We start from the raw sequence: 13,998 nt of genomic DNA on the forward strand, positions 1-13,998 counted from the left end.
TCTTCAATTTGAGTTTTTGTATGTGAGTGTATTTTATTACAATGATTTCAAAAATCTTATGAGTATAGATGATATTCTCAAAGTTGAGTAATATGAGAAAAAACAAAGAAAATTTACATTCCAATAACAATAGATTTTAATAGAATCTTAAAATCAATGAAAACTAAATTTTTCCAATAACAAAGGATTTTGAGTGGAATTTAAAAATCATCACCCCAATAGCAATAGATTCTATTTAGATTTTAAAAATTCACAAACCAATAACAATGGAATTTCAAAATTCAATAGTTCCTTTAAAATTCTTTGCCCAATAACACCCCCCCCCTAGATTGTTTAAGATAGGGAGTTCTATTTCCTATATATTTTTCCCACTAAAGTGCATGGAAACTCGGTTGAAGGTACATTTCACGTTTACGCATTGAAAACTCGTTTCTTAAAAATCTCAGTTTGAAAACTTAGTGGAAACTTGCGTTTCTATTTTGGAAACTCGCGTTTCTGTTCTGGAAACTCGCGTTTCTGTTCTGGAAACTCTAAAACTTTCCAATTAGTTATGATTTGTTGTTATGATTTTTATTTTAGTTAAACTATTTAATATTTAAGTACTGGGTTTTTGTTATTTTGAATTTTTTATATGATTTTGATGTTTAATAATGACTTTTTTTTTCGTATGATTAAATAGAATGGATATTTGTTTATTTGTATTCTAATATATAGTAAACATAAGAAAAATGAATGCAAATATTAATCAGTTATATATATATATATATATATATATATATATATATATATATATATTTTAGACGTTTCTAAAACGTTTCCAAAGCATAAAATATCAAAAATCACGTTTCCACATTTCGAAACGTTTCGTTTCAACGTATATGTTTCCGTTTCGATGCAACCTAGCTTTCCAGCCTTTTATTTTCAAATATTGTTTCTAATATATATCAGCTCAAGAACCCCCTATCGTTCTTGCTTTATTTAACCTCATTCATATTACTATTATTAAATTTAGTTACTTTTATAAAACTTATTTACCTGTTCTTCTTTCTTAAACATCTTTTTGTTGTATTATAGTATTATACACTACTACTATTTTTCTTTATTTTTTTTTTAAATAAACTATTTGTGCTAGCGAAGTAACTATAATCACTACAAGAAAACACAAGTTTAGCGAGCAAATTTTGAATCCACCAACTTTATAGTTGTAACACGTTTTTTTTTGCCACCTAACTAAATTTTGTTGTAAATTCCTAGCAAATTACAACTACCAGATTCGGAAATTTCCTTTAAATATGGACGTTTGAACATCATTTTAAACACACCAACAAGAAAAAAAAACGTGAAAGAAAAAAAAATGTCGGGCTCCGGGAATATTTTTGAGTTGCGGAGGTGGATGTATATGCATAGAGATGCTAACGGGAGAGTGACGAAAGAATACCTTGCGGGGCTGGAGACATTTATACATCAAGCAGATTCCACACCGCTCGCCCAAGAAAGTGGTAAGATGTTTCGTCCTTGTCGGAAATGCAACAATTCGAAATTGGCAAATCGTGAAAATGTTTTGAAGCATTTAATAAATAGAGGTTTCACGCCAAATTACTATATCTGGTTTCAACATGGAGAAAGTTATAATTATGATCAGAATGAAGCTAGTAGTAGTAATAGCAATTTTCAGGAAGAACCGGTTGATCATCATTTGCATAATGAACATAGTTACCATCAGGAGGAGCAGATGGTAGATTATGATAGGGTCCATGATATAGTAGCTGATGCATTCGTAGGTCATGATGAAGATGAAGAACCTAATATAGATGCAAAAAAGTTTTATGAAATGTTAAATGCGGCGAATCAGCCACTTTACAAAGGTTGTAGAGAAGGTCTCTTGTCGTTGGCTGCTAGAATGATGAATATTAAAACTGTTCACAATCTACCTGAAAGTAGCATGAATGAATGGGCAGACTTGTTTAAAAAGTATTTGCTGGAAGACAATGTGTCTGATGATTCTTATTATGAGATTCAGAAACTGGTTTATAGTCTTGGGTTGCCTTCGGAGATGATAGATGTTTGCATCGACAACTGCATGATCTACTGAGGAGATGATGAGAAGTTAGAAGAATGTCGATTCTGCAAGAAGCCACGATTCTAGCCGCAAGGACGGGGATGTAATAGGGTACCGTACCAAAGTATGTGGTACCTACCAATTACAGACAGATTGAAAAGATTGTACCAATCAGAGCAGACTGCTGGAAAGATAAGATGGCATGTCGAGCATACTCAGACGGATGGTGAGATGACTCATCCATCAGATGCAAAAGCCTGGAAACATTTTAACAAAGTACATCCGGATTTCTCTAGCAGTAGCCAGAATGTGTATCTCGGATTATGCACAGATGGATTTAGTCCATTCGGAATGTCAGGGAGACAATATTCATTGTGGCCAGTCTTTCTTACGCCATAGAACCTGCCACTGGAGATGTGCATGCAACGAGAGTTGCTATTCTTGACCATATTAATACCTGGTCCGAACCATCCAAAAAGGTCTCGTAAATTTACGAGGAAATTACAAGGATACCTAATCTATTATATATACTCTCGAGCGCTGACACTTTCATTTCGTCTCAACTTCCTCTCCACTTCCTCTCTACTTCGTAGCAATGGTAACTCTCTCTAATTCCTCTCTAATTTGATTAGTTTAGGATAGATTAGGTGGTTAGTGTAGGGAATTTAAATAGGTTTACGGATTTTATGTTAATTAGTGTTGATTAGGTGGTTAATGTAGGGAATTTATCTAGATTTATAGAAATTTTTTATTATAGAATTTGGTAATACTGTTGATGTTAACTTCAAAGATTAAATTTTTTTGAAGGGAATTCGAAAGAACATGCTTACTCCCCATTACAGAGAGATGTTTGGTTAGCCTGGTAGTCGTTTATACCCGCCTTCTTTGGCTCCCGATTCTTGTTCAGCTCCCGGTTCTTCGGGTCAGGAGACTGTCCCCGAGACTCAGTCTTCTCAGAGAGTCTCTCGGTCGCCTTCTTCTAGTGTACCATTGGTTCGTCATGTGCCTCCTCCAATGGCTCCTCCGACGATGCCTCCTCATGTGCCTCCTCCGATGGATCCTCCGATGCCCGCCGAGATTCATCCCGATTTGATGGTGCCTCCGATTGCTCCTTACTCGCAGTACACTGTCGAGGACCTTCTCGGTCAGCCAAGCAGAGAAGGTTTACCAGTCATAGACCCCGACCGACCGGACGGAACTTTGTGGTATGTTACATTAATTATTTTTTTTTATTTTTTTTTAAATTCTTTAAAACATTAATAAATAATTTATATTTTAAATTTTTTTTTTCAGGTTTGGGGTTGACAATTGTCTTGCAACGGACGTAGCCGACACGATCAAAGGTTACTTCTCTATGCCACATCCGAACTAGAAAAAGACGCTGATCTACGTCAAAAAGACGTGGTTCAAAATTTACGCTGTAAGTTACTATTAATTAATTATATATACTTTAAATTTTCATGATATATGTATATATATTTTTTTCACTAATTATTAATCTAATTTTTCTTACAGCAAAAATATAATTGCTCCACGGGGGTCAATGAGAGGGTGAGGAAAGCGTTTTACGCGAAGGCGAAAGTTCGCTTGTTGGAAACGATCTCTAACTGGAAGGGTGACTGGATCGTGAAGGGGTATGAGCGTGGAAAACCCGCTGAGCTCACCACGGATGTGTGGGATGGCCTCATCCGTTATTGGCGGGATCCTGACTCCACTTGAATCGCCCAGTCTTGCTCTGCCTCCCGTAACACGGTAGATGAGCACGGCCACGGGCCGATGCTTCACTCTACGGGCCAAAAACCCCACGTCGGTGTCCGTTTGGAAATGGTAATTAAATATTTTATTTAATTAAATTTTTTAATATATATATATATATTCTAACTTTCTTAAATGTTTTTTAGGCCAAAGAGACGGGACAACTCCCGTCTCTTTTGCAACTTTACGAGAGGACCCACAAGAACAAGGCGGGCCAATTTCTAGATGGCAAGTCCGAGCAAATCTTCAACGACTTGGTTGCTCAGGTTGACGACCGCCATACCCAGCTGCCCCAGCAGTCCACCGACGGATTACCCGTCACCTTATCTACACTTGAAGTGCATAGGATTTACGAGGAGGTAAATTTTTTAAATTTTTAATTTTTTTTTATTATTCATTTAATTTAACTTTAAATTTTTACTAACAATATTTATTTTTTGTTTTTAAGGTTGTCCCTAAGAAAAAGGGACGTACGTTGGGGATTGATTCCGTCAACGATGTTCCGAGAGTGACATCGTCTTATGGTCAGACACGGGAAGATGAAGTCACTCAGCTGCGTAAAGAATCCACTCAGCTGCGTAACGAGTTGGACTTGACGCGATCTGCGTTCACAGCTCGTGTGGGTGGAGTTGAGGGCTTCTTGGACGTTATAGCGACCACAAATCCGGAACGGGAGTCCATGTTGAGGAACATGCGACAAAAAAATCCCATTCCAGGCGAGTCATCATCCCACACACATGCCGAGGCGGATGTAGAGAGGAGGATTGATGAATTCTACCAGGCGATGAACGACCCTTAGTTCTTTTTTTCGGTTGTTGTATTATAAATTCAAAACTTATTTATGTATAAAATATTTTTCGTATTGATTTTTATTTTAAATTATAATTTTATTAATAAAATAAATAATTTTAATTATTTTTTTAATTATATTTTTAAATTCTGTAAAATAAAAAAAACGAAGTAAATTCGTAGCTAAATTACGGCTTATTTACGTGGAAACTTTACGAGGAAATGACGAGGAAGGTTAAACGAATATTTTACGAGGAAATACTTTCAAGGTATTTACGTGTACTTTACGAGGAAATACTTTCGTGTAGTTTACGAGGAACTTCTTTCGAGCTATTTACGAGGAAATATAGCGACCTCCTTACGTGGAATAATTACGTGGTCTTTACGACGAAATGATGTACTTCGTCTTTACGACGAAATGTTTTCCTTGCTAAGTTATGACGAATTGGCGAGGAAATATGCTTTACGACGAACGAGTAACGACGAAACGTGCTTCCTCGCTAATTCCTCGTAAAACCTCGTTTACAACGAATTCACGAGGAATACCGCCGTCGTTAATCTTATGTTTTCTTGTAGTGAATTTATTGTTTTCTTATAAATAGAAGAAAATCCTCATTAAATATTTTAGTACAAATTTTCAAAATATTATAAAATAAGAAATAATATAAACTTATTGTGTTGATTATGTTAAAATTTGAGAATCTCACATAAAAAAAATATTTTTGTTTAAAGTTCTTATAATTTTAAGATATTCATAACTAAATATATACAATATTGGGAATATCAGTAATTATTTTTGTGTAATCCTCGAGAATTCTCTGTTGGGAATGATCTAAAAAAGCTAATGCTTACACGTATCTAAAAGAATATTATTAGAAATGCAAATAAGTTTTCTTGGATAAAAGTGTAAAGAAGATTTTATTGAAAACAAATCGATTGAAATTTTAGTACAACGATTTCACAAACGTGAAACTTATTCGAAAACAACATTTTGGTCACATACACAAATACACATTTCGAAAATGTAAACACCCAAAATAGTAGAAAAAAACACCCAAATAAAAAGAAAATAAAAGAAAGGTTTTCAGTTAACCACTGAACAGGTTCTTCGGATCTCTCCATCCGACCCGGTTTTCACCCCGATCCTTCCCATTTTCTCCATAGACTTGCCGAACTCGACAAAGAAATCTTGCAGCGATCCTCCGGCGAAGCTTCTGACCTGACCCAACGCCGTGGGATCCTTAGTCAACGCCGCATCAGACTCAAAAAGCCCACGGCGTTTCAAGACGAGCTTGAAATAGCTAAGATCAAAAGTGTTTCTACTACCGGGATCCATTTCAACCTGTGTGGTATTGTCGGCAATAGATAAACATTTCCGTGACTTGAGATTGTCCGCATATTCGCTGTCGAGCGACGGATCTTGATCTCCTACGCCGGTAAAGTTGAAGAGACGGTTTGAGAAGGAGGAACAATGAGACACTCCAATTGTGTGCGCGCCTAAAACGTTTTAAACAACACTGCTTATATACCATAATAAATTTATCCCAAAATTTACTAAACCGAACCGGAAATGTTAGATTTCTTACCGGATAACAAGACAAGGTCTTTCACATCAAGTCCCTGATTTCCAAATAGGGTAATCAGTGTAGTGAAGTTTCCGAAAGGAGGAGGAATATTGTTCAAAGCCTCGGTAGCATTAGAGATCCGTCCGTCTCTGCGTCCTGTTGGAACATTCCATGTTGGTCCACCCTAAACGAAAAGTAACCAAGATGGGTGGGTTTGCTATAGTTGTGGAGTTAATTAAATCAATTAAACGAGGTGAGTTTAGTACTTAATTATTAGTATACTTACAATGGCAGCAACAGAGTCTCTAGTAGCGAGAGTGATGATATCAGCGCATGAGACTACCCCAGGACACTTCCTCTCCAGAACAGTCTTCACTAAATCGATAAAGTCGAAACCTCTAACAGTTAGATTTGGTGGAGCAACCTTTTCCACTTGTTGGTTGCTCGATGTCGCGTTGATCAAGATCGAACCATCACAACCCTACAAATACCACAATACGTTTATTTATGTATCATACGTACATATGAAGAAATATACTATTTGTTTAATGCATACGCAGCTTTTAATTTAGTAGTTTAGGACAAGAGTTTATACGTTGACGGTACGTATGATAATATGAGCTAAAATTTGTAAGCTAGTATATATATATATATATAATTTAGAATTTATGAAATATGATTGAAAAAATGAAGAATACATACCCGAACAAAGCAATCATGGAAATGCATCCTAATAAGGCCAGCAGCCAAAGATGGTACATTGCGGATATGTTGGTTGACAACAGCTTGTACGATCTTCTCTGCGTTAGGGCAAGTTTTATCGTAGAACCCTAGCTTCAGTTGAGCTTCTGAAAAGCTCACAAGCCCTAGAATCACAAGAATCGTCACAAAAACTAACCCGAATCTCGCCATTTTGTTTTACAAGACACTTATAAAGTATTAAACTCTCAATGGTTGGAGAATGATTGTTCCCAAGTTAGGATTATATATACTGTTGGTCGTGAGAGGACAAAGCAATGACAAGAAGAAAATAAGAAGAAAAAAAGCTAGTAACATGTTCTGTTTATTCCTATTCATCTTAAATTCCAATTATCATCATATAATTATTATGGCCTTGGATCCTTTCTTTTTGGTTAGTATCACTCTTACTATTTTTATTGTATTTTAATATAAATAGGGATTAGTTATGGTGCGCAATGTGCATATATGTACAGCCTGTTAAATGAGTTTTGATATTGGTTTACCAAATTGACTTGAACAAGATGGAATTCCTAGGTTAAACGTAATTCAAACCGAGCAGCATTTATTATTTGATTATATAGAAGAAGTTTGTTATTTTTATACATAACTTATTGGATTGAAGATGAATTGCGCATGCTTCATCTCTTTCTTTTTCATATACATACTTCGGATTTAGTTTTCAAGCCGTTATGTTCTTCGTGCTACTTTTTTTTCTTCGTAATTTCTTCAACCTTTTTTGAACGAAATAATTTATTCAACTTGTCATGCCAGGACACTACAAAAAACCCAAAGCTAAATAATACACTACAATTATATTGTTATCTTTTCGTGATGTTACGTACAGATGATGGCTGCTGTTACTATTCTAACTTTTTGTTTTTATTTACTAGTCAGCATAGGTAGCTCGTGCATGGAATTTAAAGGCTACATAGCTGAGAATTTCGATAAATGTTTGTTTCCTCGAAAACTCGAAAGTTATTAATTGCATTTGGTAGACATGATTGCATGTGACATAAGGATATTTGTAATAAATCTAACCATCAATATTTTTAATTATGGTTGTTAATTAACAACCCAATTATCAAACAACAACTAATCTTGACGAATGTTATTTTCAAATGTAAAAATCATTCACGTAATATTTATCGGATATTTGCATTTTCTATGATCAAGTAACATTCATCTTTTTTTTTGAACTTAAGTAACATTCATCTTGATCTACATTTTTTATCTAATATATCAACCTGCTACATATAAACGTTAAATCATTAAGCATTTCACTAAATACTGTTCACATATGTCATATGCATGTCTCGTAGACTCTTTAATAGCTCGAATGTGCGCACATATGTCATTAATCATTAAGCATGTCAAACCAGAATTAATATACATATTGGGTGGAATATTTGTATAGGCAATTTAATTATACGTCTTATGAGATTGTTTTCTGCTGGATCATAAATAAATACACACATGCAATAAAATATAATCCTTACATTATAACTCTTGAAAATTAAATAAACAATCCTTGCTTAGACTTAAATTTGTCTTATGGAATTAATGTATGTTACCGAATACCTGCTCCCACCATTAGTATAGCCGCCACAGCCCATAGCCGAGACCGTCCACGTTACTGAGATTTTCTAGCATTATTTTATCTCTATTTTATTGATTTTTAAATAAATTCAAGAACATAACGACATCGGTGGTAGTTATAAATTTATGTCCAAATTTAATCCATGAATGTATGGATCCCTAGCAATAACAATGTTCTCTCTAGATTAATATAGTTGCAAGAAAAATAATGATTCAGTGTTCTCTCTTGATTAATATAGTTGCAAGAAAAATAATTATTCAGTTTTATTTTACTATTATCAAGTTCATACAAAACCCAAAATGACTGTATACACTCCCAATTAAGAAACACCTCTACATAGAGTTATCCACTTCAAGTGTACTAACTTATTCACGTATGGCGCAGACTTCTAGGTATGTAAATGGTCGAAGAAATTATAGTTGCATTCAATGAACTGGAGAAACATCGTGTCCCAGACTCCCAGTGATGAGTAAATCATATGTTATGCTTTTGTTATTAAGGTTATAAGGTGACAATTAAAATGATAATAGGAATAAAGGAAAAAATGAGTAGAAATCAAATAAAAGAAAGAAAAAGAATAGTTATTACTCTTGTTTTTACTGATTTTCAAAATGAATGTTTTTATTCTATAGTTTTTTTAAATAAAGGAAATGGCGAGGAATTGTATGTAATAAATATTCTTCATAAATGGTATAAATACTAAGGAATGAATATGAATTCATTGCTCTCATTGGTTTCCTAGGTTATCATTTTATGGAACGTTGGTATTGACGCAACTTGTGTTTTGTGTCAACAACAGTTGGAGACAAGAGATCATCTCTTTTTTGGATGCAGCTATTCTCGAGAAGTTTGGTCGGGTTTGGTTTGTGATACTTGCATATTATCTCGCCGCTGAAGCTCTGTCTGATACGCTACAGCTTTCAAGTAGCTCTACATTCGATTTGGAGGGAACAAAATAACCGACGACATGGACAACAGCAGATTCTAGCGAGGTAGCTGACCACTATGATAGATAGACATGTTCGAACCCAATGTCTACTTATCATCTCGAAAGGGATTCGAAACCATGAAGGGGTTCTGCAACTTTGGCTCTCTGCTAGATAGTCAAAACAAATGTACTCTGTTTCGTAGGAATTTTTTCTAGCTAAAGTAGCAATAGCTGTAACAAATACTTTTTTCTGAATAAATTTTACATATTATTCAAAAAATATAATGAACACTCTGAGTTATTTTTCAAATTAAAAATGAATTTAAAATTTTAACAACAGAAAGTAAATTAATTCAAGTTTCAGAAATGGAATAATCTGTCATTATATCATACTCTCTCGCGTTTTCAAGTCATTTTAGCATTTTAGTTTTGGTTCATAAAAAATGTCATTTTACATTTTCAATGCAAATTTGTAAACAATATTTCAATTTTAACCTTATTGATCTAATGTATTAATTGGAGAAAGAATTTTTGTTAATACATTAATGATGGACAAAATGATTTTTTGTTAGTTTTCTTAATTTGTGTGGAAAAGTTAAAGTGACATTTTTGTGAAGAAGATGAAATATTATTTTTGTAGTGACACTTTATAAAAAAACGAAGGTGAAACGGATTCTTGTTTTCCTCCATTTGAAGATTAGTACATTGTCACAGACTATTTGGACAGCTAAACTCGCGTGATAATAAAATTAAGACACTATGCCATGTTGATTATTCCCCACTAGCTATGCTAACAACAACAAACATTAACCTATCCACTTGAAGAATTAGAGGAACAAACAGAACACATCAATGCATTAAATTAAATAACCTTTTCTATTATATTAGTTTTGTCGTTAGAAAATTAGCTGTGAAAACGTGATGACTTACTACGTACATAACATATGTATCTCTAAAGATCAAAACATTTCTTAACGAAACTTCTCTGGAAAGAAAGCAAAATGTCATTCTTTGTGTATGCAAACATATGTATGTTGTATGGATAGGATTGAAACTCATATGAATTATTAGTGGGTGGTAATCACATATTCCCTTCTTCTTAATCAGAAAAAAGAAAAGAAAAGAAATTAATGCGAGTATTGATTTTGTAAAAACATTACATTAGTGATACTGCTACTTTTGTTTCGGTTCAACGAGGCTAAGTAATCTGCATGAATCGAAAAATCATCAGATAAAGTAGAAAATCATCAGACTTAGATCAAATGAAGAGTGTTCAAGAGAGCTTGATATACCATGTTATCACTTATCATCATCGCTTCAAAGCATTGCATCGAGCGATAAGATAGGTGTGTCCAGTGACCCAAGATAAGTTTTAAGGGGTGTTACTAATTGGGCTTGGCCCAGATTAAAATTAAATAAAAAGGAAAAGAAGGTAATGTAGGGCATGTGAACCCAGGTGACTCAGTCAAAGGGGGGGTCAAGAAGGATTTAAAAACACCAATTGAGCTATGTATTTTTCAATTACGCTATACAAACTTGCTAATATATAATTTTAACCTGTGGCAGGTGCAACCCTTTTATCCAACGTGGGTCCGCCTCTGGGTGTGTCATATACTCAATCCCTTAAGCTCTGCTCAGCAAATGCTATAGAGGGTATTTGGATATTCCCTACTTGGTGCTTAAATAGTTTTGTACATATTTTCCCTGAAATTTTCTTCAAACCCTACTGAGGAATTGAAAGAACAATATGTACATGATGATTAACATCCATTGGCTCGAAGCAAATGACATTACAAAAATTAGAAACTACGTTATAAGAAATAACTCTTTATTCCTTGGCTTGTTCTTCTTACGTTTACGTTGATGATCACTTTAGTTTTTGCCCAAAAAAGTTTAATACTTTAATTCTTGTAGTGGCTTTTCTCAATTTACAAGTGGTGGTCCAACAATTTTTTCCTTCCTAACTATAGGGCCCAATACCTATGGCTTTATTTCAGCATTTTAACAACATATGTTCATTTTTCCCTCAATTCCAACCTCAACTAATCCAGTCCTGCTTTTATACTTAAACTTTGATATCTACCGATTTCACCATAAAAAACATTTATGCTTGATTAGTTGTGGACGGTCGAGGCGCTACAAGTTGTTCACCGGTTTTATCATGTCTGATTCCTTGTTATGCTGGTTGGATAAACGGTTTGGTTAAATTTGAGTTTTCTTTACTGATATTTTACAGAAATGTTCTTGTTAGAAAACACATTGGTATAGACCTTTAATAACGATTAGAGAAATTATGGTTTCTCATATTATATTATTCAACTGGTTAAACTTACAAGAGATACATTACAAAAATATTCAACTTGACAGTCGTAGCTATACATTTAATTAGACAAAATGTCACAATCAATGTTAAATAATTTTTATCTTTCAATTTACGACAGCTTGGTCTAGTCAAAAACTGAAACGGTCTTATATCTGTGCACGTACAAGCGGAGAAGGTGGCACCGGTGAATGAGGAGAGAAGAAGCCCTCCTCGAACCGTCTCGTGTCCTTAAAGCTTAACCGGAGGCTACTCTGCCAACACTTCTTTTTCTTAGCCATCGGTTTAGTCAGTATCAGACTCTCCTCTTCAATTTGACAAGTGAACACTCTGATCCTCTCTAGGGCGGTCTCCATTGTCTGGTAGTCCATGTTCGCAAAACATACTCTAAACCATCCCGGTTCGTGGCAGTGGCACGAACCGCCTGGAGAAACGTTCAGCTTCACCTTGTGGACGATCACACGCCACAGCTCCATCTCCGAGTCGAATGTAGCCGTCTTCAAAAGGTTTCTTAAATCCATCCATATGAACAAACCGGCTCCGGCCTTTAACCAACCAATGCCTAAACCGTCTAAACCGGTGGTTAACTCTGCGTGTCTTTCAGCCAACCGTAGTTTGCTCTTGCGGATGAATTCGTCTACAAAGTCTTCGTCGGATAACATTTTGGCGATCAGATGCTGCGTTTGAGACGAAACCAAACCGAAACTCGACATTTTCCTGGCAATTTGAACCACCCGGTCATTGTAAGAGTATACTATACCGACTCTTAAACCGGGCAGACCCATATCTTTTGATAAACTATAGACAATATGGATCAAATCGGTGTTGCAATCGGGGATCTCGTCAATTACTTCTGCGACGCTGATAAACTCGGATTCACCAAAAGTAGTTGCTGCATAGATCTCATCAGCAATAAGGTGAATCCCTTTGTCATTGGTGAACTTAACCAAAGATTTCAAGCAATCCCGGTCTAACGTCGTACCGAGCGGGTTGGAAGGATTGGTTATGAGTAAACCCTTAACCGGAATGTTCGATACACGCGCGTTTTCGTACGCAGCGTCCAAGGCTTCCGCCGTGATCTTAAACCCGTTGGAGCTATGACAAGTAACCGGTACAAGATTCACTCCGGTTCTCCATCTCAAATCTCTATCAAACCTGAAACCAAATCAAAACCAAGTTAGACCAAACCAAAACTAGATTAAACCGAATACTAATCTGATTTCATGAACAAAACATACCCTGGATAATAAGGAGTAGGAACCAAGAACCCGTCGCCGGGATTGGCTAAACAGAAAGCAACCGTCTCGTGCGCTCCGGTTGCGCCGCCGCTCATGACGATCCGGTCAGGATCAAACTTCACTTTGTTGTTTCTTGTCTTCTCCATAAACTTCGCTACAGCCTGAAGACAATAAGAGAAATCAACAATTAAGTTTAATAATCATATCATTCAGACAAAAGTGATTGTGTTTTGTAAGATCACCAGAAATATCCAACTTACTTGTCTGAATTCAGGCAAGCCATGATAATCCTGAAAAATCGCAATGTCGCTGAACTGATTCACACCTTCAGCTGTGCAAATCGAAGCTTCCGGGTGTTCTAAAACCCATTTACGCATCAAATCTCCACAAAGCTACACAATTTGAGAAGTTAAAGATTAGGTTTTTAGGTTTATAGAAAGATAAAGAGAAAAAAAAAGTTTAGATCTTTTTTTCCTTTGTAGTTACCTGATTTTCAGCGAGACCCATCTGAATAACTCCATCGGGTCTATCAATTGGGTGAAATGGGTTTTCTTCATAAGCTTTCCAGCCATCGAAATAAGCTGATTTCTCGCCGTGTCCGTCACCGGCGGCCATTCTCGACAGTAGGTTCTGGTCTTGCTTCTCTGCAGTCAAAGCTACCATTTTTGTTTCTTCAAAAGGGGTTTTAATAAGTTGGGTTTGTTTTTGTTCTGTTGAGATTTTTAATGCTTGGTTTGATGTCTTGGGAAGTGAGTTTGATCCTCTATATATAGAGAGTTTCTGGTTTCAGGTGGATACACCGAGTAAGTAGCGTTGCAGCAGGTTGCAGCGAAGGTTCCATGACAACTGTAGTGGAAATTTCAAAATGGTCCTTAATGTTTATTTGTAATTTTGTTTGACTTCCCTGAAGTCTTAATTGCTTTATTTTTGGGTGGATTTGAAACAAATTTGTGAAAAGGAGTGGTCACTGTGTGGGAATTGGAACGAAAATGTGTCCGAGTGGGGG

General features: G+C 35.6%; 2 protein-coding genes across 2 annotated transcripts; both read right to left on the reverse strand.

Moving 5' to 3' along the window:
* Nucleotides 1-5,502: 5,502 nt before the first annotated feature.
* LOC106449128 (peroxidase 39) lies at nucleotides 5,503-7,157 on the reverse strand. The gene is made up of 4 exons (XM_013890937.3): nucleotides 6,871-7,157; nucleotides 6,455-6,649; nucleotides 6,190-6,352; nucleotides 5,503-6,100 (listed from the first exon to the last, which is right to left on the reverse strand). Exons 1-4 carry the CDS (start codon nucleotides 7,078-7,080, stop codon nucleotides 5,688-5,690), a joined length of 981 nt encoding a protein of 326 aa, XP_013746391.1. The 5' UTR covers nucleotides 7,081-7,157; the 3' UTR covers nucleotides 5,503-5,687.
* Nucleotides 7,158-11,710: 4,553 nt separating this feature from the next.
* Nucleotides 11,711-13,840, reverse strand: LOC106445177 (1-aminocyclopropane-1-carboxylate synthase 6). The gene is made up of 4 exons (XM_013886694.3): nucleotides 13,479-13,840; nucleotides 13,253-13,384; nucleotides 12,993-13,153; nucleotides 11,711-12,909 (listed from the first exon to the last, which is right to left on the reverse strand). Exons 1-4 carry the CDS (start codon nucleotides 13,653-13,655, stop codon nucleotides 11,904-11,906), a joined length of 1,476 nt encoding a protein of 491 aa, XP_013742148.1. The 5' UTR covers nucleotides 13,656-13,840; the 3' UTR covers nucleotides 11,711-11,903.
* Nucleotides 13,841-13,998: the final 158 nt, after the last annotated feature.

The sequence above is a fragment of the Brassica napus genome, chromosome C9 (genome assembly GCF_020379485.1).
Source record: "Brassica napus cultivar Da-Ae chromosome C9, Da-Ae, whole genome shotgun sequence".
Lineage (NCBI taxonomy): Eukaryota > Viridiplantae > Streptophyta > Magnoliopsida > Brassicales > Brassicaceae > Brassica > Brassica napus.